This window comes from Myodes glareolus, chromosome 14, assembly GCF_982192425.1.
Source record: "Myodes glareolus chromosome 14, mMyoGla1.1, whole genome shotgun sequence".
Lineage (NCBI taxonomy): Eukaryota > Metazoa > Chordata > Mammalia > Rodentia > Cricetidae > Myodes > Myodes glareolus.
In genome coordinates, this window is record NC_142039.1 from 74,594,663 (window position 1) to 74,621,607 (window position 26,945).

The 26,945-nt window shown below is 44.8% G+C and overlaps 1 protein-coding gene across 4 annotated transcripts in view; it reads left to right on the forward strand.

The window, feature by feature from the left end:
* Ntrk2 (neurotrophic receptor tyrosine kinase 2) overlaps positions 1-26,945 on the forward strand; it is a 340,618-nt gene that overhangs the window by 243,337 nt on the left and 70,336 nt on the right. For all 4 annotated transcript variants that reach the window (XM_048447670.3, XM_085699633.2, XM_048447673.3 and 1 more), the window contains one exon: positions 12,934-13,064. In XM_048447670.3, coding sequence (XP_048303627.1) covers positions 12,934-13,064 — 131 coding nt within the window. The remainder of the gene's footprint in view (positions 1-12,933; positions 13,065-26,945) is intronic.

Here is a 26,945-nt window from a genome sequence, read left to right on the forward strand (position 1 = left end):
CAAAGCCTTTGCAGTAGTCACCATCTGCATGGGCTTTTTGCTTCCTTGAGTTCTTATCCTTCCAATAGGCAACTGTCTGGTGGGATTCCCCACACTATCATCTCAGATTGTTTTATTTCGCCTACAAATTTTATCTCCAGGAAGAATTTTTTGTTTGTTTTGTTGTCTTATCTCAGCCTCTAGAAAACCCACCAGGCTTCTTTCATGTAAAGAACTTTGATCATTGAACTTCCAAAGCAAAGCTAGGTCGGGCTAGGATGGTGGAGAAGATCCCATGACCTCCTTAACCTTCATTTCCTCAGCTGTCAAGTGGAGTTCTGGAGAGTTTCACAAAGTTGTTTTAATGCTCAAATAAAATAGCATGGGCAAGTTCTTTACGAGCTTTGAAGGGCTCCAGAACAGTGGGCCCCGCTACTATTGTGGCTTGCCTGTGATGTTTAACTTTAAATGGAGCCAATAAACTGTATCCATAAGGCACTGTAGAATCTTGAGTGCCAGTTTGCTCAGTAGCAGTGGTCACACCATGTAACATTTGTGGGACATTTCATGGTTCTGAGTGCTTTTTATTGAGGATATAATTTTGTTCTCTGTAGCACCCTGTGAGCTTGCAGAGTGTCAGCGACAGGAAAGAAATCAAAGGGGACAAACACATCACGTGATTTGCTGAAAGCCAGGGAGTCATCTGATGGTTGTGAATGACCTGAGGTTTCTGGCTGGTTCATCCTTCACTTTCCCATCACCGCCTGGGCCCGGAGCTCTACCCTTCTGATGCTTTCCTCCATGGCTCCCACACCCTCTCATTGCTCACTGGTTCCTGTGCAGGCAGGGTAGCTTGGTCTGGGTTTTCCACACCCTGCTCCTCCTCATCATGCTGCCTGAAGGCGTACAACCCTAGGGCAGAGGGACACCACGTAACAGGGAGTTTGTTTCTTGCAAAATCTTGTATCAGTAATGAGGGGAGCATGTTCTGAGAAATGTTCCCTTAAACGATTTTGAGCTATGATCACTGCAGAGGGTACTTGAGATGGCCCCTCCCCCAGCATCACCTCCTTGTGTCACCAAAGGCCAAGCTAGACACCAGATACGTGAGGAGATTGCCAGCATAATGTGACAGGCTACTTTTCAGCATCCTTCTTTTAGAAGTAGAAAGATCACACTTTGAAGTGAGGGTTAATCTTGCAGCCAATGTGCAAAGCTTTAGCTAATTTATAAACAGAAAGGGCCAGTGACATACCAGTCAATTAGCAGCCAAGAGGTCGTTTGTGGCAAAAGACTATACAATTGCTTGGCTGGGGTGCTTGTAGGTGGGTGTCTGTAGCAGAGAAGTAACGACTCCAGGTTAGGCCCTCACTCTGCAGAAAGCTTGATGCTCCTCGGAAGTCAGATTCTCCCTAATGCCTCTCAGTGGGGCTGAGGCCCGTAGTGGGGTTAGAGCAATGATGCTGTTTGTCCCGCACTAGACTGAAGGTGACCAGTGCTGCCATTCCTCCCTCTATTCAGCCCATTTCCTACATCTCCCCTTTCTTCACCCATGTGCTTGCTGGCCCCACCTTGCAGCCACTCTGGCACGCACCACACAGGACTGTAACCCCTTACAGTCTCCTCCCAGAACATCTGGGTGGGACACCCTTCACCCATGGCCCACCCATGTCTCACACATCAGCACAGGGACCCTGGGGCAGCTTGCTTAGAAACCCACTGAGAGTCTTACCCTCGGGGATGGGCGTTCAGCTCTCGTTGGCTGCACAGTTTTGAATAGGGAACAAACAAACATGCTCTTCTCACCAGCACAAAACCCCACTGTCTTCTGATGTGCTACTTTAGAATGGGGAAGCCATGATTTCTATTTCAGTTGTCCCAATGAATCAACTATACATATTCACCATAGCTGATAGAATTTCAGTACTTTTGGCCCTGTCAATGCTAAACTCATACAAAAAGAAAGGACAGTATCTTAACCCCCAGGTCAACTCTTCCCTTCAGAAGAGCACTGCCAGTAGCAGACAGTTTCCGCACAGGACTCCATCACAAACCCAAGGAGCCAGCAGTGGCTAATTGGTCTGACCCGCTACAGAATCCCCACCAGGGCCCTGAAGCCTCATGGAGAGAATTATGCTCTCTTCTGAGCCCGCGTGTTTAGACAATTTGGTCTCAGCTGCATGCCTTTCATCGTTGTCCTTCCGAGTGGAGTTTGTGACGCTGACTGCAGAGTCTGGAGGTTTTCCAGATGATAGAGGAGCAGAGAACGAGCCCTTATCATAAGACAGAGAGGGAAGGTGCCCGGGTGCCATGCCTCACGTCACGCATCTGCTCTCAGCTCAGACACAGTGGCTGTCCCTGTCCCCATGTGCACACTGCCAGTGCTAAGCAGACTCAGTGGGTTTCAAGAAATAATCTGTAATTGGGGGAGAATAGCAGTAGGGACTAAGGGGGGGTAAAAAGAGAGGTGTGGGGGACATTAGCAAAACACAGGATGTAAGAATGAGATTCTCCAGCCATAGAATAAGAAGAGAAGAACCGCTGCCCTTACTCAGGAGTTATCACACCAGTTCACACTCAGAACTTTGCTTGTCATCATGATAGATGCTATATCGGGTTAGAGAGATGGCTCAATGGATAAGAGCACTTGTTGCTCTTGCAGGGAACAGCCGTCTGGCTCCCAGCATCCCCCTGGTAGCTAACCACCATCTGTAATGCTGTTCTAGGGGCTCGGGTCTCCTCTTGTTGACTCTATGGGCACTGCACAAATGTGCTATTATAGACATACATATAGGCAAAGCACCTGCATACATAAAATAAAAATAAACAAATCTTTTTTAAAAATGAGGTAGATGGTGTGACTAGGCGAATGATCACAGGAACAAAGATGCCACCTTCAGAGGCAAGGTACCTCGCCTGTGAAGAACAGACTCTAGAATATTCCGTTGACTTCACAGAGCCATTTCCTCCCTCATTCTCCTTCATTCTTACACATTGGAACTATTTGTCACTGTGTTTGCTTACTAAACGTTTCTTTCTAGTGAGAAGGATCCGAGTATAATGGAAACAGTACAGATTAAAGTCAACCAGATGCGGGTGGGGACCCAGAAGCTCTGGGAACTCAACACTTGGTTCCTTGCTGTCTTCACTTATTAAGTGAGTGGGCTGTTTAAGGCCTTCAAGCCCAGAGCCTGTCTGAGCTCAGAGAACGCTCCATCTGCTGTGGAAGCTTCCAGCAGTACAGCCTCAGAAACAGACTGAAGATAAGGAGGATCGGTGTGGTGAGCAGAGCGTGTCTGTTCGCTTCCCGCTTGTCACACTGGAGGGCAGGCGTGTGGGCGGGCATCCTCATGGCTGAGTTCTCTAAGCACTTCCGGGAACCAAGTACCATGCTCGTGTGTGAAACGCGGTCAGTTCAGAATCTGGGGATCTGCTGTTGACACAGGCCTGCCATACTTGGTGGGACCCGGTGTGATTCGGATTAATAGCAGTGGGTGCAACCGGAGTGTCTTAACCCCAGGGTGGGGACAGCTGTGTCAGAGATCTGCACCTCTGCAGTATCCAGCAGCCAATATTTATTCATGGGGAGAAACAGCTCCCAAATCTCTCTCTAAAATGTTTTAAATGATGCAGGCTTAAGGGACTTCAGAGCCCCCCCACCAAAAAAAAATCATTCTCTTTAGTCCTGATGTTAACTTGTTCATTCTAAAGCAAGGCCCATATATGTGCTTACCAATGACCCCGTCCCAGCCAGACCTCCTGTTGCTCACGGGGACACCATAACTAACATCAGAGGACAAGAAACTGCCCCAACCATCCCACGGTCAAAGCTCATGCTCAAGTAGGATTTGAGATCAACCAAATATGGAACAATGGATCCTCCCAAAAGAGAAAGCAAAGAGAGAGGTGGAGTTTGCCTTTTAGAATCCTAAGGTGCTTATTGTATTATAGTTTGAATACCAATGTAATAATGTTGACAATGACTCAATAAAGACAAAACAAGAAAATGGAGCAGTTGGAACGAAGTGATCATAGAGACACTAACATCTCCGTCATTCACAGAAGCACCGTAGGCCTGGCCAGAATAGAGTACAAAATCCACATAGAGGAACTAAAACCAGCCCAACTCTCAGCCTCCGGAAGGAGTGTAGACAAATCCACAGTCGTGTAGAAGGGAAGTAGGGGAGAGCCTTGCACTGGGAGACAAAACCAAAATGTAAGAAGACTGATTAGAACCCTGGAGATGATCCCAGAAAATCAATAATCAAGTTGGTTTTCAGTGGTTACCCGGGAAGTGAGATCAAAGACAGGGAAGAGTGTGGAAGGTTCTAGTTGGCTTCATCCAGACTCTCTGATGTTACTGAATTTGTTGCCATGACTGCATGTTCCTTTAACCTTTTCTCTGAATTATTATATAAATACACACACACACACACACACACACACACACACACACACACACGAGTTCTTTAACATTCAGAAGTTCCATTTAGAAAAGAAGATATAGTGGTAGATTCAGGTGAGGAAGATCAAATAGTAACTATCTGTCTACTTTGGCCTGCGTGGATGGAAAGTTCATTTGTTTTGACCTAAATAGCTTTCAGCTTCGGGCTTCAGTGCAGATGTGTCTGTACATGAGAGTCCAGGGTGTGATCAAGTCAGTGACATCCTGGCATTCTGGAAATGTCATAGTTTGTTACATCCAACAATGATCTCCCTTAGACAAACATTTCAATCCTGCACAGCTTTGCAATGGAAAACAGGAGTGCCGCCCCGGCTAACCTACAGCTGTGCACTCCACGGCCTTTTCCCAAACATCTAAAAATTCCTAACCCTACAGTTCCACCTCTGTCGTGGCAGTCTCTGGATTTTATGACTCCTATTTATATATCTGTCTCAATCCGACTGTACTCATCAAAGGAAAGAATCGTCGTCTATGAGAGGCCGGAAGGGTTTGCTTGGACTCTGAAGCCAAACCTTGCATCTTTGCTCATGTTCCAGGTGTGTGGCTGCAGCCAAGTGACTCGACAATCTCTCTGGTTCTATGACCATGCAAATGGAGAATGGAGTTTCTCCCCAGGTCACTTAGAAGGTTTGAATATGATACTGTAGACAAAAATGTTTAGCATAGCAGTGCCTAGCACACAGAGGATGCCTAATGAGTGCCCCTCAAGTCCCTTCCTCTCCCTCACTCTTTAATCTTCTGCAGCAATGACCACTGCCCTGTTTACATAGACGCTTAAATGATGAACGCTAGGGCCAGGGAAGGGTGTTGAACTGAAAGATTCTGAAACTCTTTCAAGCTGTCAAACTCTTTCAAGGATGTTGCATCTTCAAATGTGAGTCATCATGTAAGCCCGTTAAAGTGCTGTAATTGGCTCTGTGGCTCCACATGGTAACTGTACAGAAAGCCACGGCTGTGCCAGGATGGAAACACCTGGGATCCAAATAGCTTATCAGTGACCCCTGCCTCCATAGTTCAGAAACTGACCAGGTGCCCCTGGGTATGACCATCCGTTAGCTACTGCCTTGGGAAGCTGTTGCGGAGTCAACAGCAGGAGAAGACAGCCCTGGAAACAGTCATGTCCTGGGTCGTGTGAAATCCCATAGTTTCTGTTTCCTATAGTGTTCAGAACTTTCCTCATGAGGGTCCCAGTCTGATGGTCCTAAGTTGGCTCTGGCGGCCCTCTAAGCCTTTTCTGAGTGCCTAGTCCCACAGCAGTTTGCTGTCCTTCCTCCATTCAGCACACTCTGGCTGGACCGTGTTATGCATGTACTTCTCACTTGCGTGTTATGCGTGTACTTCTTACCTATGTGTCATGCATGTACTTCTCACCTGCGTGTTATGCGTGTACTTCTTACCTATGTGTTATTCATGGACTTCTCACCTGTGTGTTATGCATGTACTTCTCATCTGTGTGTTATTCATGTATTTCTTACCTACATGTTATGCCTGTACTTCTTACCTGTGTGTTATACATGTACTTCTTACCAAGCTCCTCCCCTTTATGATAGTGTGTGCACATGGAACAGATGCTCAGATATTGACACCACAGTACACTTTCTACTGGGCTGCTCTTGAATGGCACATTCCCCACCAATCTTCCTGTAGCTACATTGGCAAAGAACTACTCTTTTACAAAAACTAGTCAGAAAGCTTTAGGAGGCAAGGCACAGGAGCGGAGACAAAACAGACACCAGAGTAGAGCCACAAATGAAGGAGGCAGTGAGCAGGGTGCCACGGGAGATTTGGGAACCCTGGGGGTTGGAAGAACTTTAGGGTTCTAGGATACAGGGTCAGAAGGGTGTTCAGAGAAGACTGTCTGGCCCACCTGCCAGGATTCTGTACAATCATTCGGCACAATGATTTTCGAAAATACAAACATTGCTGGGGCTGACTGACAAGTATTGTCCCAGCAGGGAGAGCTGTCAGGGCAAATCAATCCAATTCTGCCACATGCCAGTGTGTAGAACAGATATAATTTTGGCTGTTCGGTGATGTCAAAGCGAAGGATGTACCGTCTGTGTATTTTGAAGTGTGGTGTTCCTTTCAGTCTAACAGCTTGAGAGGTTTCTGGGGCTCTTCCTCCCCCCCCCCCACATTGCCTATTTCTGCCAAGAAACTGAATTTAACTTCAAACAACTCCATTATTTCACCTGCTGTGATGTTCGGGCTACATGAACCGCAGTTCCCTCCACCATGGCCATCCCCCTCCCCCGCCCCCTCAGAGCGCTGGAACTGGGTCTGGAATGAAAAGAGTTTTGCTGGTGCCATTGGCTCCTGCACAGAGCATCCAGGCAGATGGCAACTGCCCTCCCAGGAAGGTTAAACCATTGCAAGAGTCTGCCTCATCCTTCGCTGTACCTAGTGCAAGGCTTGGCTCAAGGAATTCGGGAGACTCGTGCTTAATACAAGCCCTGAGTTTCAGTTCACTCCTCAGTGACCTGGGGCTATAATGGGAATCATGGCAGAATACCTCAGCGGGTGATTTACTCAAAATCTTTCCTCCCTTCCCCCTCCCCCACTGTACTCCCTGCGCCTACTCTAGGAATCTCCCCACCAGTTATTCCCACCTCCTATCTCTCCCTTTCCTTCTGCCCTGCCATTCCTTCTTCTTTTGGTCTACTAAATTTCTCACCTTCCATCACCCCTCTTAATTTGCATGCATTCCAAATCTTAAAACCCCTCCTGCCCCCCATGCCCATGCCATTTCTAGGTTGATCTGACTGCCTCTGACCCTGCCCTTTGCTGCCCCAAAGCCTCCAGAGAGAAGTCTGGGAATTTATTTCCCTCTAACTACTCCATCCATGGCTGTCTGCCTTATTCTCTACTCAGCATCATCTATAGGATTGTCTCCTGCCTCCGATGAGTCCGCTTGAGCCTCTTCTGTCTTTGCCTGTCCTTTCTTACGTTCTTGGAGAACTCATCCTCGGTGACATCCTCTGCTCCCTTTTGAATTAGTGGGGAGCAGAGCCGATGACAGCCAGCTGTACCGAACTCCCTGCTCATGGAAGACAAAGGACGTGGGGAGGAGAGATGGTGCCAGGAGTCCGGCCTCAGCTTCTCCCCGGTCTCCTGACAGCGAGTTTCACAGCAGCTCCCTAGCTGGGCCCCTGCCTCCAGCTTTACCACAGCCAGAATAACCTTGTCTTGGTGTACACATTGCTTCTCCCTATGTACAAAGGCCCGCTGTAGCTCCATAGAGCTGGAACAAAGGATGGATGTGGATGAACGGATAGACAGATAAGTAGGTAGATGGTAGACCATAGACAGACAGACAGACAGACAGACAGACAAGTGGATAGATAGTAGGTAGATAGATGATATATAGACAAATGGATGGACACATAGGTAGAAGATAGATATATTACTGAAGGATTGATAAATGAATAGATTATCAGAAACCATAGATTGTAGAATGTATGTCCTGGAGAAATCCCAAGGTACCATTTATCCCCAGTTCAGTCCTTTAGAGATGAGGAAATGGAAGGCAGAACAATGAAGTCATCCATCCTCAAGTCCCTATTTCTTAGTGTGAGACTCCATCTGAGTGACTTTGGAGCTATTCGAGGCGCTCTACGCCCCAACTCCACCCTCCTTTCCTACTGCCCCACCTGCTGCTGTTCATGGCTTCTTAAGCACACCCAGCCTTTGCCTCCTCCTGATTCGTTCTCTTTCCCCACTTTCCTGTTGTTTCCACCATTATTTTCTCTTTCTCAGTTGTGCGCCTATGTTATTTATTCGTCTAAGAATTTTGATAACCTAATGTGATCTAGGCCCGGCACCAGGTTCCGGGAAATCACACCCGTTTGTCAGCTTCTGTCCAGAGCATTCTTGTGCATACCCATAGGCTCTTACTCCCATGGATTTTGCTGTTGAGACCATATGGATTCCCTGTGAAAGCTTAGGTCAAGGGTGGCTTTTGTGCTGTATATTTATTTTATTAAATTTTTTAATTAAAAATGTATATGGGTACTTTGCTTGCATGTGTGTGTGTGCACCACATCCGTACCAGAGAAGGCCAGAAAAGGGCATTAGAGTCCTAGGAACCGGTGTTCCTAGGTTATGAGCTGCCATGTGAGGGATTAGCACTGAACCTGGGTCCTCTGCAAGGGCAGTTGGCACCCTTAACCATTTAGCCATCTCTCCAGTTCTGTACAGTCATCTTTATCTTTGGTCTCTATCTTGAAGACTCCTCTTAGGAAACTCCCTACTTACTATGGGGTAGAGTCAAGAGCACTAATCATTTCTTGGTGTTTAACGTAAAAACGGAGGTAAGACTGCCTAGCCGACTGCCGTGAGTGCTCAGGACTCTCTGAAGCCCCCACATATCTTTGAGCCTGTGATAGTGGTCAGCATGTGGAAGGCACCTCTTCCCTCTTCTCAGTGGGAACTGTGCTTGGAAAAGCACAAGCAAGTGGATTCTCTATGACCACACAAAGTCAGTTAACTGTGATGTCATCTGTAAAATAGATGTGACTGTTGACCTCACTCTGTGGAGTATTGAAATTAATTAATGGTAAGTCACATTTTTTTTTAGCTTTGCTCTAAACTTCTTGAGGGTGGCTCAGCATTGGTACATGTACCTTTTCCTCAATGGTATAATCTGTGAATATTCAGTCTTTTGTTGTCTGAGTGCTGCTTTTCATCTGTGATCTTAGATATTTGTTTTCAATTTAGTACTAATTTGCATCAGAATAAAAATGTAGATGAAAGTCCAAAGCATTATTTCCATCTTCACACAAACTTATTCCAAAAGTTGGGCACGTAAATTTACAGGACTCCATAGCCTGCCATCTATTGAGATAGTTAGCACCCAACTCTTCCAGTCAATGACTGTATATTCTGTTTTTCACTTTCATGTTTTGCATTTGTTTTCAGTTTCCTAATGAAATAAAATTGTTCATCATGAGATTTTCAGCCGCTTACAGGGGGTTAGGCTGGAGTCTGAAGTAGTTTTAGTAGAGAGAGGTGTCGCCCATAAAATGTCGGTTTCTCTCCACCATCAGCAGGGGTTGATCCTGATGCTGAGAAAGTCTGCCTCCTATTACCAAGTTCACTCTACAGCCTGGCACCAGGACTGTAGGGAAACAGGAGGGTCAGAGTGCCCCACTGAAAGCCCCCAATCCTGTTTGGTACCTTTCATCCCAGAGCTATAAATACCTTAAAAAAATGTCTGGTCACTTAGCTCTTGGCATTATAAGGGCACTCAATGGAGTCCTCTTTATGCCCCATGAACGAGGCAGGCTGTGTTTGTGGGGCCAAGATTTCTATGAAATACCATTACCCTGGAAATGGGAAAGACACATTTCCTGCTTGAGACCTTAAGTGGATAGAGCCATAGTTATTTATATCTTTATTAGTTTTGGATCCCGTAATAATGGATATGGACATAGATTGATACTTTATTGCCTTTGAATGTGCATAACATTTTTGCTTCTGGGGGAATCTATACCAAGAATTGGATTTAAATGTGTCTGAGGCAGGAGGCGAGTTAAGCCGGGACAGCCACTTTGTGGCCGAGTGCATTATTTTCATTGACGATGATATGATTGCAATATAATACTGAAAATTTGCTCTTTCCTACTGCTCATGAGGCAAATGACCAAGGAGGCCAAATTTCCAGTCTGGAAAATTCCATCGATGATATCCCCTTGGGGAGAGGGAAGTGCGGGCACAGAAACAGGATACATTTCAAAGAAAACTCCACAAAGCTCTTGTCTTAAGTTTTCCTCCATACAGAGAGAGCAGTTTGTGAGGGAACTCTTAATCATTGATATTTTTACCTCAGTGATTTAATGTGCGTGTGTGTGTTTCTGTGTCTGTATGTGTGTGTGTTCCTGTGTCCGTGTGTGTGTGTTTCCGTGTCTGTCTGTGTGTGTGTTTCTGTGTCTGTCTGTGTGTTCCTGTGTCTGTGTCTGTGTGTTTCCGTGTGTGTGTGTTTCCGTGTCTGTATGTGTGTGTGTTTCTGTGTCTGTGTGTGTGTTCCTGTGTCTGTGTGTGTGTTTCCGTGTCTCTCTGTGTGTGTTTCCATGTCTGTATGTGTGTGTGTTTCTGTGTCTGTATGTGTATGTGTTTCCGTGTCTGTATGTGTATGTGTTTCCGTGTCTGTATGTGTGTGTGTTTCTGTGTCTGTGTGTGTGTTTCTGTGTCTGTGTGTGTGTGTTTCCGTGTCTGTGTGTGTATGTTTCCATGTCTCTGTATGTGTGTTTCCATGTCTGTGTTTGTGTGTTTCCATGTCTGTGTGTGTATATGTTTCTGTGTCTGTGTGTGTGTGTTTCCATATCTGTGTGTGTGTGTTTCTGTGTCTGTGTGTGTGTTTCCGTGTCTGTGTGGAGGTCAGAGGAGAACATGCAGGCATCATTTCTCTCCTTCCACCTTGTGGGTTGAAGGAATCAAATTCAGCTTCTCAGGCTTGTCCTTACCCTCCGGAGCATCTAACTGACCCTCATTTAATTTTTTTGTTTGTTTGTTTTGTTTTTCGAGACAGGGTTTCTCTGTGTAGCATTAGAGACTGTCCTGGAACTCGCTTTGTAGATCAGGCTGGCCTTGAACTCACAGAGATCCACCTGCCTCTGTCTCCTGAGTGCTGGGATTAAAGGCATATATCTATGCCTCCTGGCCCCTCGTTTAATTTTTAATGTTGAGATTGCAGTGATTTTCGTCAAGTTTCCAAAGTGAAAATCTGAGGGTAACTGATCTCAGAGGAAGGAAGCAGGCAGGACGTTTCTCTGCTTACGTGATATTGGGGTATTGGAAAGGGAATGGATCATAGATCATAGAGCCTTTTAAGGAGAAGGGCGCCCAGCTGAAGTGCTTTCATCCCTGAGAGACTCACTCCCAGGACATTCTGCTTAAAGTCTAACCAAGAGATAAAGCAAATGGCCCTGTGCCTGTGGTCTCTTCACCACCAAAACACAAAGGGCAGACAGCAGCCTGGTGTACGTTTGATGCTCAGGCAAGTTCCTGAATCTCTCCATTCCCTGAGCTCTGAGACCCAAGAGGGAAAATGGGAGGCAGGTGTTTGGTTGGGTGACTGGAGGATCCAAGGTGTTAGCAAAGGCAAGGCAGAGCGGATGCAGGTTGGGTCCTTAAGAGAAGCTACAGAATACTTGGGAGTCTGACAGGAGAAAGGTGAAACACAATGCGGGTGTTGACTCGCAGGAAGAAGCCAGGGCGTGGCCTTCATCTGAGACACCTACAAACCTGGGTGTACTCAACAGCCTGTGGAATTGCAGACCCTGATTCAAGAACTGCAAAGGGACCGGAAGGGTTGAGCACTGGCATGAACAAGAGTACCACTGTTGATATGAATGACAGGCTCCATGGGCGGGACTTGGCGATGGGCGGGGCCTGGCCATGGTCAGGGCTTCCTTGCTTGTTAAAGAAAAACTGCACATTAGGGTAATCCCTCGTGTTATCATGGAGGAATATGGCAAGAATTAATCTTACTAGCCCAATAGTGTGGAAACTTCCGATTTTGACTTTTGTCACTGACATGTTTTGTTTGTTGATTTGTTTGCCTTTATCCATTCCTGGATTTCCAGAGACTCGGGCTGATTTGTTGCATTCATACTTAGCACGGTTGCTTCAGTTAACTGGGAGACTGTCATCAAAGTTGTGAAATGAGAGCTTTCAGTAATATTTAGTATGCAGACTATTCCTGACCATCACAAAATTCTTGTGACCCAAAGTATAAAAGAGACATTTAGTGTGTTGGAGGTAACACATTGGCAAAGGACATTTTCAGATAATCTATGCCCCAAATCACAATGAAGTCAGCCCATTTCCTTAAAGAAAAACCTGTCTTCTGCTCTCAGTTTCAAGGCCGGTGAACCATTCTCAACTCTAGTTTTGAAAACAGTGAAATCAGCTGTGGCTTTAACTACCCTGCCACCAGCTTCTCTCCTGTTTTGGGGGGAAAAATTAATGTGTTAATCAAATGCTAAAACAGTTAAATGCTTGCCTGGGACTTATTGGAGTGTGAAGTGTGAATCAAGTGGCAACTTGATTCCCGATGAGTGACAGCCCAGGAGGAAAGTCAGGATTTAAGTGGGGGTCCTTTGACTTTACAGAGCACTCTCCTAATGAGCACAGCCCCCTCCTCTGAAACCCGGCGTGCCACCAGCACACAGGATGCAAATCTACATTCTTATATTCATAAACGGTAGTGATCAGAGTCCCCAGAGGCCCACAGAGATCAGAATCACATGAATTACTGGGGAGGATAGTTCCCATCCAATCAAAACCTTGATCACCGCTCAAATTTTATGAAAAACAGCATCTCCAGAGGGGCTGTCTAGGGTCCTGCTGCTTCCAGGGGTGCAGGTGGCAAAGTTTCCCCTCCCCCCCAACGTCGTAAACTAGCCGATGGGAAGGGAGGGAGTGGTCCTATACACATTGCGTGACAATCTTATGGTTGCTGTTGAATGACATGTGTCTCTGTTTCACAGTTGTTCAGCACATCAAGAGACATAACATCGTTCTAAAGAGGGAGCTCGGGGAAGGAGCCTTTGGAAAGGTTTTCCTGGCAGAATGCTATAACCTCTGTCCTGAGCAGGATAAGATCCTGGTAGCCGTAAAGGTAAGAGAACATTCCAGAGTATCTCCTTGTTCGTGGTCCCACAAAAGGGTGGGAGTTTAATTTTATGGTATTTTAGTCACCCATCTGGGAGTACGTACCTTCAACGGTACACATGTTTTTAATTATTTGCCTAAATGAGTAGTCAGAAGAACATTTGGGTCCCATTCGAGTGTCCGTCAGAAGTGATTCTTGGGGGCAACTATCCAATTTGCAGGTCATGATTAGCTTCAAGCTTCTTAAAGTTATTCTGACCGAATTCTAGATCCCGGTCAATGGTACTGAACAGAATTCAATCAGCTAAGCTACGATGCAAGCTCCTCTCTTCTGGTACCAGGTGCTAGTGATTCCATTACCCGGAACTTGCTACCTTTCCTAGATTTTAGAAGGAAGTCATATTGACTCCGTTGCGCTGATTTTCCCTATGTGTCGTCTATACTTATCTCTTCCAAACTGTGTGAAACCACAGATATGTTTTACAGTATAGACAAAGTTTCACCAAGAGTCATATGGCATCTCCTCTAGATTCTACCATCCTAGTGAACATAGGGTTTCTACAAAACAAAGACATCTAAAAGGTCTTCATCATAGTCACCTGTTGTCGGAGCCTCTGGCTTGTTCCCAGCTGCCCAGACTTGAAATAATCACACAGAAACCATATTATTTGCAATACTGTTTGCCCAATAGCTTAAGCATATTTCTGGCTAACTCTTATATGTTAAATTAACCTCTTTTTATTAATCTGTGTATCGCCACATGGCTGTGTCTTACCAGGTAAAGTTTTATCCAGTGTCTGTCTCTGGTGGGGCTACATGGCTTCTCCCTGACTCCACCTATTCTCTCTATATGTATCTCTTCCAGCCTGGCTATATTCTGTTAAGCCATTGGCTGAAAGCAGCTTCTTTATTAACCAATAAAAGCAACACATATACAGAAGGACTTCCCACACTAGTCATCTTTCTCCAAACTTAAAAAGAGTTTTGTTCTTCAATAACTTGAATAATATCATTAAAAGAGATAGTTTTCTTTTGAGCGTCAGAGAGCTTAAGAAAAATACTACAACTAACAGATCTATTAAGCATGCATTATAATTTTTTTGAAAACTCACCAGGTATTTTTGATGTATGGATACCAAACATTTAAAAGGTCACACAATTATAAAAATGTTAAGTGGCAAATAAATGTGGATGTGGCTAATGTGACAAAATTTAATCTCTTAGATTAATGAAAGATGACTGAGTTTTATTGAGTTATGTTTCTGCTAAACAGGGACCATTTGGATGAATCATATTTATTTAGTCATTACAACCTAGACAGAGTTTTGTTTCCTTAAGAGATCTGGTGTATATTCCATTATAATACCAGGTTTTATTATACACACATGGATAATCAAGAGGATAAAATTATTCTTGAAGGCACCCATCCTGAAGCTCAGGCGGTTTGTGAAGTTTTTTATTCACAAACACTGGGCATCTTCTTTCCTCATGATCTAAAGTATTTCAGAAGCCCTGTCCAAAGAGCAATGATGCTCATAAATTCCCAGAAAACCCTTAAAAAAGACACATTTCAACAACTAAAGGACAAGTGGCTCTAGAAATTATCAGCTGTCAAATACACATTATGGCTTTGATGTAGAAAAATGTGTGGAAGCTTAAGAAAGCAGGGGAGAAGAGGGCTGTTCTAAGGAGATGTGGGGCCAGATGCGCTAGAAGATCCCGCAGGAAGGAGTGTGGTGGCTGGAGGTGGCCATCCCCACTCTCATTCTTACTTCTTTTCTCCTTTCTTTCGACAATGTTCCCCTGTTTGACATACTCGGGGTCCTTGGCAATGTCTTATCCCTAGTCTCTGCTTTCTTCTTCAATCTTCTTTACCTTTGAGGATAAATGAGACCAAATGTGTTGCTATGTTTTGCAATTTTATAGATGAACAAGTGTTCAGGCTGGAAGAATCACAGGGGCTGTCTCTCCCTAACAGAACCATTTGTATCAAATCAGAAAAATGCTGGATCTGTGTTTTACACTCCATTTGGCATCCAGTCAGGAAGCCTAACCAAGGCTCCAGACTCTGAGTTCACTTCACAGAGGTATATACGTGACCCCTTAAGTATGTGAAATTCTGGATGATCAGGGGATTCTAAGTGGCAGTGTGGGAATAGCTGGGACACCTTGGACAGATATATGGGCATCCAGCAGAGCTTTCCGGAACTCTAGCCTCGCATCCCTGCCCTGTGCTGACCTGTCTGTCCTTCTGCAGTGACCTCAAGGAAAAGGTACTGTGTGCTTAAATTCAGGAACTTCACAATGTGTGCGTTCAGATCCCTTTTGGGCAGACAAAAAAACCAAGTGGCTAGCCTCGTCTACTAGCAATGAGGGATGAACTGATGGTTCTTACATAGGTCCTTGTCTACCCCTGCCCAACCTCAACTGGAATTTAGAAGACCATTTACCATTCTGCCTTTGTGTTCACAACATGCTTCATGTTGGGTCTGTCTGCCGTTACCATGATCAATTAGACTCTCTTCATGTTTAAGGTCCAATCATAGCTCAGATTCTTTGGATCGGACCTGGCACTCATTCTTCATGGACCGTCTGGCTTCACCAAGTATTTTCTGCAAATTAACAGTCTGTGGTCAATGTTTGTTCATTAAACAGTGCTGCTAGGGGAAGAAAGAAAAGGTACTTGACCCTTTGTCAGATCCTGACTTCTTTGCTAGTCTCCTTGGAGTTAAAATGAAATTGTCACCTGAAATAAGGACAAAGGGACAGTAGATTAAGATTTTACTCTTACTTCATGACCGCAGACCTAAGGAATTTCATAGCAATTACCTTGAACATGAATGTTTGTTAAGTCAGAGGTTTGCCAGCTATAACCCAGGCTTCAGGTGGGGAGCCATGGCAACCCTCTGGAACTCAGGGGTGTGTCTTTGTGAGCTCCAGGGTGAATTGGGTCAGAACAACTTACAGACCTTGCACAGAGCCTCTCTGCAGCCTGCAACCAGGGCACACTCACTTATAGGAATTTGCTTCGACTGAAAATGTATTCAGAACTCTTGGAGGAAAAGCTCACCACTTATTCTCTGACCATAAAAAAGTGATTTGTGTTTTGAGTTTCACTGTTTAAGCAATGCCAAGCTGAACATATCTTTCAGGACTGCCCGGCCTCTCACCTCTCTGGAGTGACTTGGGTTGCTCCTATTCCATTGGATGCATCAGGGGATGTTTGACAGCCTTTCTGCTGTTGCCTAGCAACCTCTGCAGCATTGACTATGCATGCTAAGAAACTGCAGCCATTGTCCTTTATCCTTCTCTGGAAAGAGCTGACTTTCGTTTGAAATCCAAAGCTTTACATCCAGATTGACAGATGTCAGATTCATGTGAATTCTGGTTTGATTCTTGCAAATAATTTAGTAGCTTGAAGGAGCCAGTGTTCTAGGTCATGTGCCTGCCTTCAAGGGCACACAGGCCAATCATACCTCTCCAGTTCAAGGGTTTGCTTGTTTGCCTCAATTGGATTGCCATTTTCTTGGTTTTTTGGGATGACCTTTGTTTTTCAGTGAAATGAATTTGTCAACCGTTTCCCCCTTTATACTGAATTATAATTAAAGAGCCCATAGAGAAATGTGAAGAAACTAGTTTTTGATCAAACCCAGTTACTTTACCTTTGAGTTACTCCGGTTGCCAAGGAAACGCTCCATCACAGTTTCCCTGCATTAACTGCCGATGCATTAGCTATTTTTGGTTACATCCAACATGCATTTCAATAACTACCCTTCCTACAACATTTTTTTTTGTACTATGAATGCAAGCTGATTTTTGGTTTTCAAATAAAGCTGCAAGTCTGCTTTGTAGGATTTATGTCCCCTCCCTGGCTAACTCCAATTTATTTCTAGAAATAAGGAATGCTGAATATGAGAGAGAGACCTTTAAAACCATATAAATAAAACCCTAGCCTCATGTTTTATGGATGAGAAATCTGAGACCTAAGGAAGTCAAGTGACTTTCTCAAGGTATGAAGTTAAAAGGGCTGGAGGAACTGTGCAGGTGAAGTCTTGGGTAAATCAGAACTGTGCTGGCAAATTCAGCAGAGACTCTTCTGAGATCAGATATAAATATTTCTGAATTCCTTCCTTCCCAGAGAAGAAATAATGGTATTTTTTTCTACTAAGAGCTTTGAGGAAGTGACTTAGAAACTATCTTTCCATTAGAAAGCAGGCCCAGCACAGCATCTGACCCAATGCCCCAGTCCTCACCCAACAATCACTGCAGGCAACCAGTTCATGCTTCTCAGTTCAAGCTGTCTCTTTGGAGGGCCTGTCTTTGTTTGTCCCCCAACCAGACAAGACCCCATGCTGTCAAAGCTTCTATACTTGGCCTTTATAGCATTATCAAGGTTTTTAAATTATGTATTAGTGTGTTTACTTAATGAGTGACATTGCACGTCTGTGACCTCTTTTAGGATGTCAGTCATACTCTACAGGGGGAGCCATAACTTTGGCACATCGCGTGATGTGTAGCGTGATGCAAAAGAGAAATGCTTATTGAATAAGTGGAGAGATGATTGGCGGTCGCTGAGTGGATGGTGCAGACCGTGAAACTCTGAGATTCCTGAGGCACTAAAGAGTTGATCATTGGCATTTCTATATGGCAGTGGTTTCATGAAACACAGATGGTCACAGCTGAAAGAAACTGTAAAGACAATAGGTAACATTAATAATCTAATGTAATGAGAATCATTTTAGATATGGTTTAATAGGTTATGCTTGGTGGCATACACTTACAATCCTAGCACTTGGCAAAAGGAGACAGCAGAAGGATTTTGAAGCCAAGTGGGCTACATGAGACCCTGAATCAAAAAGAAAGAAAAGGATACTACTACTACTATTATTAATGTTCCTTAACTCACATTTTACAAAAGAAAAAGAAAGGCGGGGGGGGGGGGGAAAGGGGGAGAGAGAGAGAGAGAGAGAGAGAGAGAGAGAGAGAGAGAGAGAAAGTCAGAAGGCTTGAGAGCTGGCTCAGTAGTTAAGAGTACTGGCTGTTTTTGCAAAGGACCTGAGCCTTATCCCCAGCACCTACACGGTGTCTCACAACCCTCTGTCTAGTCTTACACAATCTAGCATCCTCTTCTGGGCTCCAAGATATTGCATACATGTGACCTACAGACCTACATACAGGCAAAATACAAAATAAAAATAAATCTAAATAAAATGATTAAAAGAAAATAAAACAAACTAACAAAAGAAAACCCAGAAATCCAGAGATTAACAGCTCACCCAAGGTCAAACAACTGGCATGAAGTTGTTTAACACCAGCTCTAGGACTGGAACCTAGCCCTGTGCTCACTGTGACCACACTCTTAGCTACTAAATTCTGTGTGTGATCTGGCTCACACACAACTTGAGGGAATTCAGCACAATACCACTCATAAGGGAGTAAACTTTGTGTGAGGATGAAATGAGAGGCACTTTCTTATCTACACCAGTGAAAATTTAACAGCAGGGAACAAATGGGGTAGAAAACCTGAATTCTCGAGAGAGTTCTGACTTCAGAGAAATGCAATCAAACCTCATACCTCAGAATTGACTTTCCTAAAAAGAATGCAAGGGTCCTTGGAAACCTTTGCTAGAATGAGAATGACGTAAGCAGAAGGGACAATGCTTTGGGAAGCCACCCTGCTAGGAAGTCTTGTCACTGTGAACCTGGGTTCAGGCACTGCCGGCTTCTGGAAATCAATGGGTACCTCCTTCTGCTCTTTCTCTCATCTACTGGCTGGTTTGCATTAACATGGACTTCATTTTCAGACAGGTTCTCCTCATGCTGTAGCAAAGCTTGATCTTTTGTTGACTTGTTTTCAGTTATGTCAGATGCATTCTGATTGCCCAGGCATCTGTGGAAATTGACAGAGGAGTCAGACCCATGATGCACAGAGTCTGACCATGAGAAAATATGTGTTGTCTGAGGACATGGTAGAGATGCTATCCTATAGTCCTAAAAACAAATAAGAAAAACACAAAAGATAATCATCTCTAATAGGACCCAAGGATCCTCACTGTGATTGGGTCATCTGGGGTCTGTAAGTTTGCTTGGGATCTGAGGAAATCCCTGTGACCATCTGTTCTTTTTCATCAGCATGAGACACCAAGCCCATCCTTTGCTTCTGGTAGCATATGCTCTCTTGTCTCAGTAGCTCACTTATGTTTGACAGATAGAAACACACCAACAACCGCTTACACCAATTCTAAAATTGATTGGGTAGAGGAAATGTGGAGCCATTTATCCCAGCTAGTCATCTACAAAATCCATTATTCTTCACGACACATCATCTATGTTGCAAGGAGTCACTTGCTCTTCCCAGCCACCCAGGTAGCTTACGCCCGAAATATTCACACAGAAACTGTATTCATTAAATCACTGCTTGACCCATTAGCTCTAACTTCTTATTGGATAACTCTTACATATGAATTTAATCCATCTCCATTAATCTGTGTATCACCATGAGGTCGTGGTCTACTAGCAAAGTTTCAGTACAACTATCTCCCGCGGTGGAACCTTGGTGTCTCTTCTCCACCTTCCTTCTCCCAGCGCTCAGTCCAGTTTTCTCTGCCTACCTAAGTTCTGCCCTATCAACAGGCCAAGGCAGTTTCTTTATTCATTAACCAATAAAAGCAACACATAGACAGAAGGACCTCCGACACTATTTTCCTTTTTAAGGAAGGCTTTAACTTTAACATAGTAAAATTACGTATAACAAAACAGGTATCAAACAAGAATTACAGTTACATATTTATTTACTTTATCTTTTATCATAACTAAGGAAAACTATAACTATCTATTGATTCTCCAACTCCATCAAATATTCCAGAAGGATATACTATTACCTAAGTAAACAGAAAGTGCATTGTTAGCAACTTCCAAAACTCTAGAAATTACAGAGACATCTCTCTACCTGGACAGTCACTCAAAGTTCTTCTGTATCGTTGGGGCATCTATATTCAGCCTACAGGTCCATATACCTAGTAGACTTTTCCATGAAGTAGGAAATTTCAAAGACAGTTCAGTCACTTTATTCTGTATCTTGCAGAATGTCTCACAGACTCTTTCATGAAGCAGGAACCCCGAAAGATTGTCTCACAAGTTCAGCAGTCATTTTTCTGTGGCTCCTTCATGTCCAGTTCATCTAACAAACTCCATAAGGAGCCTCTTTGATGTCCATCTTCCTCTTGAAGTAGATTAGTGCTGTCAGGAGCAGATGTGTCTCACTGTCATTAAAAGTCCTAAATTATTAAAACACTTTAAATGCCATATTCTAAAGGTCTCTGAAAGATTTGAAGAATACCTATCTAACTGAAATATATTTCTATACATCTAGAAAATTAAACTAACATCATTACAAGCTTGACTATTATAGATGATTATCTATTAACCTATATTTCTTAATTATACATTACATTTTTGAATGAACTACATAATCACAATACCTTAATCAAGAGCAGAAATATACATGTAACAAAGTTGACCTTCAATTCGTGTTGATAAACCAAGATCCATACCAATGCAAATCTGTATAGCAATCTACCCATAGTTCAGTCCTCTAAAGTGGCCATGGGCAAAGATGCTACTTTCAGGCAAGGAAGCTACTGGGATTCCTTCTCTCCAAGTAATGTCTAAGTGACAAAATGGCTCATCCCCTTCCATCCTGAAGCAGCAGAAAGATTCCGAGGTGAGAGGACATACACAGAGCTCATCAACACCATTCCCCGCCCTTGCAAGTTCATGTCTCAGATGGATCACAGTTTCTCCCCTTCCTTCCTTCTGTCTTACCATGGTCACCATGTCGTCCTGCCCATCCTGGCTGACCATGAGGTTCCATGATCCTTCCCTCCCTGGGGCTCCTTTCCTGCCTTTTGCATTTACAGTGACTTGTGAAATCCTTGTCTCCACAAAATGGAAATCAATGAAGAATTATCGTATTTAAGGACATTTGTCAATATTTCCCGAAAAGATAATTTTTGTGTTTTAATGGGGCTCAGGCTGCAGAAAATGCTGTCTGTTGAGTCTCCACTGGGCTCTTGGAACAGAAATCACAGAACTTTAAATGATGCTTCGCTATGAAAGCTTGATTGTTTTTGTTGTCCAGACATTACTTAGTAGTTCTTTATTTCTCTTTGATGTTTGTGTGGGCATATTCTCTACACACTGTGTGTGCTTGTATGTGTGCATGCTGTGTGCACACATACACAAAATATGCACACATACACACACACACACACACACACACACACACACACACACACACAAATACACCCCAGGGTTCTAGTTGTCTTTTTCTGAAGAGAAGACTTCTGACATCAAACTCAACTTGAGGCTTCACTTCACACTTCTGTATCTCTTGAATGTATGAATTAAAATAGCTGTACACCCTTTTAACTTACATGATAGACAAAGTCACAGTCAAGTCAGGTCCATGCTGAACCACCAGTCACTTCCTTGTCTGGTGAACCGACTGACAGGGATGCCCTGGTGATTTCAGAGCCTGCACACACATCGCCTTGCTCATATTGCACTCCACTGTTGATTTTATTTTTTGTTTGACCTTTCTTCCCTGTGACTGTCTCTAGGCTTGTTTTCCTGTCATCATAGGTTGGCATTTCCGAGTACACAACTTAATGACATGCAAGCACAAACATAGCACTGAGTCTTTTAAAGTATGTGAATTAGAACCTAATGCTATGCCTCCCTTTGGGTGGTCAGCCTGTTACATCTGAGCCTTAACAGCCAGCGTTGCTGTGAAAATAAATGTAGCAGCATCAACAACCTGGCTAGGACTCTTGTATTTGAAGCTGTCACTTGGCATGCAATATTCTTCCAAAGGCCAGTTATAGACAGTTGGTTGAGCTGATGTAGTTGTTATTAGTTTCTAGTACAGCAAGAGCATTTTATAGTGAACCCTAGCACCTTGGTATAATCATTTGGATTTTATTTCTACAGATGTCTGGGACCTACCTACTACACTCTGTCATTGCTAAGATTCTATTTATATGAATTCTTTCTTTGTGTTTATTAAAATATGCCTAGCAAAGTTCACTGTGTGTAAATTCGATGACTGCTTCCTTTACTCTTCTTTTTAGAGAAGAACCTGTTACTTAAAAAAAAAATCCTGGCCACCACTTGCATGCTTGGCATGCTGTTTTCTGTGGAAACCCTACAAGAAAGGTTGTCGGTCTTGATTCTGTCTCAACTTCACATCTTAGAAATGCCTTCCCGTGTCCCGGAGGCATGGGTTGGCCTCTTCGTAGGGAGCAGAACTGGCTCTGCTGAACTAGTGAATTCCTGGCAGGAAAATCGAAGTCACGAATAAAGCTGGGTCACAGCTTGACATTTTCCGATACACACATTAGTACAGCAAAAAGAAGGACACTAATCTTATTTTATTAGTATAGTTTATTAAGTCAACCTATCTCCCAGCATCATGTCAACATATTATGATGAAATATCAATGAGATAGTTCAAATTTCATTCGTGTCAAGGTTCCAAAATTCTGTGTTTGTTTTCCAACTAAAGCACACCACAGTTTGGAATAACAACATTTAAATTGGTAATTAGTGGCATGGCGCTCTTGTCTCCTAGATCTAGGAGAGTGAAGACTTTCTGTTAACAGTAGATCTCGACCAGAGAACCTCTGGCACATTAACCAGACGTCCCCGTGACCGCTGGCTGGCTGATCAGCTTGGGAGTGTCCTCATGTTTCTCTGTGTTTAAGCAGTGTAGTGGAGAACAGGAAATCATAGCTGCTTCCATATTCTGTCCTTACCAAAGACGTGCTGTCTTTGTGACCTCGAAAGTGCGAGAAGAATTTGCGCTCTGCACTGTTAAAAGCCTGTTCCATCTTTCCTTAAGTCACCTACACCTTGAAGTACATCATGGTTTAGTTTGCTGAGGCATACTATCACACTCATGCCTCGGGCACATAGCCTGCCCTCTAGCCAGCTTCTTATTGGTTTTAAGTTTTTGCTTCATCATTTGAAATGAGTTTTGATCTCCTTCTTTACCCTCACTTGTATTTCACTTCACTGGCTTCTCATTTCTTGGCCAAAACTATATTGGCTATTGCCCCACCCCCTGGCTCTGAATATATGTACACATAACAGGTAGAGTCTTGCCTCCGCCCTGAATGAGGTCTCCTACTGGAGTCAGAGAGGACCCTAGCCTTGGAATATCCAGAAACCACCAAGAGAAAGAAGAATCCACACTGCAAGGCAGCCTGGAGTGAGGGAACAGGGATGCATGCTGACTGAGCAAATGAGTCCATCAGATGCAGCTGAAGTGGGAGGATTGCTAACGGGTGAGCTGGGCCCACACCCCTGCTGAGCTGGGCCCACACCCCTGCTTTCTTGTCGACAGGAGCTCTGCTACCAGCCAAACCTCCCATAATTGAGTAAAATGACAACCAGACACCGTACCGACACAAAGATGATATTTATAAACAGGGTCGATGCTGGCTTTTCTAGCTTCTGATTGCTGTCTGGCCCTGATTCTATCCTTACAAAAAATTCTGTCCTTTGAACGCCAAATTCAGGATTTGAATTTGGCCAAGTCGTTACCACCATATTTCCCAAAATCTCTTAAAATAGAATTGAATCATAATTTCAAAAAAGGGCCCACCATGCAAAAATGGATGGGCTCACGGGAGGATGCCAGGTTTGCAGGATGCATTTGGTCCATGAATAGTAAGATCGCTTTTGATTTAAAAAATGTGACTGAAATGCAGTTTCTGACTTTGCACTAAGAGTCTGCACTGGGGAAGTGGAGACACTGGCTGCTTACCAAAATCTTTGGGCTGTTTCTCTCTCAAAGAAGAGTCTGTTCTTCCTCTTGCTTCTCTTCTCTTCTCTTCTCTTCTCTTCTCTTCTCTTCTCTTCTCTTCTCTTCTCTTCTCTTCTCTTCTCCCTTTCCTTCCCCTCCCCCTTCCCTCTTCTCTCCACTTCTTTCCTCTTCTCCCCTTTTCTTCCTCCCTCCACTTCTCTCTCCTCTCCTCTGAATCTCTCTTCTCTCTCTCTCTCTCTCTCTCTCTCTCTCTCTCTCTCTCTCTCTCTCTGCCTTTCTTTGTGTCTTTTTAGCCTTTCTCTGTCTTTCTTGCATTCTTGAATCCACAGGACATAATCAGAGCTTGCTGGGAAAGTTTTTCTCCAGGATTTGTCTATGCCCTATGACAAAGACCTTCAAGGATCCAACCCTTTTCTAGGCATGTGATAAACACAAGGCTTTAGACATAAGCTTTCCTGTAAATCCTCACAGTCTCTGAACTGTGGGAGAGTGTGAGGGCCAAGCCCACACCTCCACATACAGCCTGATACTTCCTGGAGCCTAGACAGCCCTTCAGGACAGGATGGCCTCCCAAGGAGGAGTGCCACTCTCATCCTTGAGTGGGCCCCAATACCTTATCCACACATCTTTCATCTTATATGAACCCATGTATGAGAAAACTGAATGCAGGGACCTGTTTCCAAACTCAAATCACAGCAGTGTCCTTCTTAACAAAGGATCCTGGGGAGCATCTCAGCCCCTGGCTCACTCAGTGGCCGTTCAGCACCTCTAAAACATGGATGGCGCTGCCCTCTCTCTACAGGAGAGTAAAACAGGGTTCAGAGAGAAGGCTGTGGTCAGGATTTGAACCTGGAACTCTCAGCTCTACCCTAAACCTCTTTCACTTCAGCACCCTTGGAGCATTGCTAGGAGGACAGATGTGGGGGCTGAGATGTATTAGATGTATCCAGGACAGAGTGTATTAGGCAGCCCCATGCCCCACTTAAAAGCAAGTCATACAACCTGCTTGTTCCTCTTGATCCTTGATTTCTGGTCCTTGTTTGACAGATCCAGCTCTTTCCCCAATGACTACTCACCTCTCCCTTCTGGTCCACATCCTGCAGTCTCTACTTACTGCAAGCCTTGGACATTAGGGCTCCTCTAGTTGCTGTAGGCTGAGTTAGCGGCCAGTGAGGAATTGGTGGTGTAGACAGACGTAACACCCCAAACTGAAACACAAAACAGAGGCAAGGAGTGTGTGGGTCTCTGTGCCATTTCTGAGATCAAGGAAAGGACCTGGAGGGCAGCAAAACTTCCTCCCTGTTTTCTCATCCCCCTCATTTGCTGACTCCCCACTGAGAAATTCAGAAAAACAGGTGGAAGGAGAAAACTCCAAACCATGCTCATGTACGAAACCAAATGAAATAAAACCATCAACAGAAGCTCGTGGCACGTGCCTGTGTGACAGACAGACAAAGGCGTTTAGTCTGGACCCACGAGTCTAAATCTGGGAGTCAGAGGGGGTGTGGCAGCTCAGTTTCTCCTGATTCGAAGAAGCAGAGACCCACACCCTCGTCCTCTGTGCTGTGCATTTTGTCAGTGTGCGAGGAACAGTGCTGTTTCCATGGCAATGACCAGCACAGATTCCTGGCCTCTCTGAGCACTCCATGACCTGCTTCCGATTCCAGGCAGAGCCAAGGGGCCTGTGGGGACAGTTAAGGGCCACTTCACAATTTCCCCTTAGATGCCACGACCTCTGGCCTGATGGACGTGGCACCTGTGACCTCTGTCTCTGTGAGTCTGATCACAACTCCTCAGAGAGCTTCAAGTGCTGCTAAAGAGCTATAGTCAGGGGACCGGCCGGCTCCGGAGGCGTGGCAACAGGCAGTGCTGTCTCCCTCAGTTGCTGCTTCCCTGGGGAGCCCAGTGTACTTACTGATGCTCCCTTTTATGGGAACAATGGCCCTTGAATGCAAACGGCGTATTGGGAATCCAGCCTGTGACAGACGCAACGGTGACCTGCACCTTGCTCCCCCAAGTCTGAGAAAGCACAAAGGACACAGATTTCAGTAATTCCCCTCAAGAAGATGCTGTGCTCTACAGGTGCCTTGCATCCATGACTGATGGATCACGTGACTCGGGGCTCCACCCAGTCCCTACAGGTTGGCCACAGAGCTAATTGAGGCTTCTGTGGAGATGAAGTCAGAGCTCAGCCTCCCTCTCCGTGTTCCGTATAGGCCATGCTGATATTGAGAATCTCCACGAATAAATGTCTCACTTGCTGGTATCTAACTCAGATCTGCGCTCCAGGGAGGTCAGACAGTGGCCAACCTCGTGGTCTGTAGGTAACACTGGTCAGAAAGACTCTTGCAGGGAAAATAGAGTCAAGGAAATGGCCACCAGGGCCTGGAAATGGCCACCAGGGTCTGGAAATGACCACCACGGTCTGCCAGCGCTCTTGGATCCTGGACAGTTAGTGCTAAGTTTTCCCAGTCAGTACAAACCTGCTGCATGTCCATGCATTAGCTCTGACCCAGTCCTGACTCTAACTGGATGCTGACATCCACTTCTGCCATCTGAGCTGGATAAGATTGACAGAAGCCTCTGTGGGGAAGGATTTCTTCCTGTCTTTATATCTTATAAGGGCCTTTGTTTGACAGTGGGCTACCCAAGCCATCCGGGCTCATCACCACATCTGGAGAGCCTTACTTTACAGATCCCCTTTCCCATGGACAGTAACATCCATAAATTCTGGGGATTGGGTTGGAGACCCCATAGGGGCGGAGCATCATTCAGCTTCTTATGTCAGTGACTGCACTCAAGAGAGCAACCCAGGCGAAGAAGAGAATCTGTGCAGAGCTGGGGATGCGGGATCCATTGCTGCTGGAGCAGCTGCAGACATTCCGTGGGATGGAGCGGAACTGGAGGGCCGCAGGGGACCAGGGTGAAGGCAGAAGACCAGTGCTAACACAGGAGAGCCATGCCAAGGCGCAGGCCCAACAGTCATAGGGAAGTGGTTACTCAGGGCGCTAGATTCATAGTTAACCATATAGATGTTTTTCTCTCTCTTTGTTCATTACCA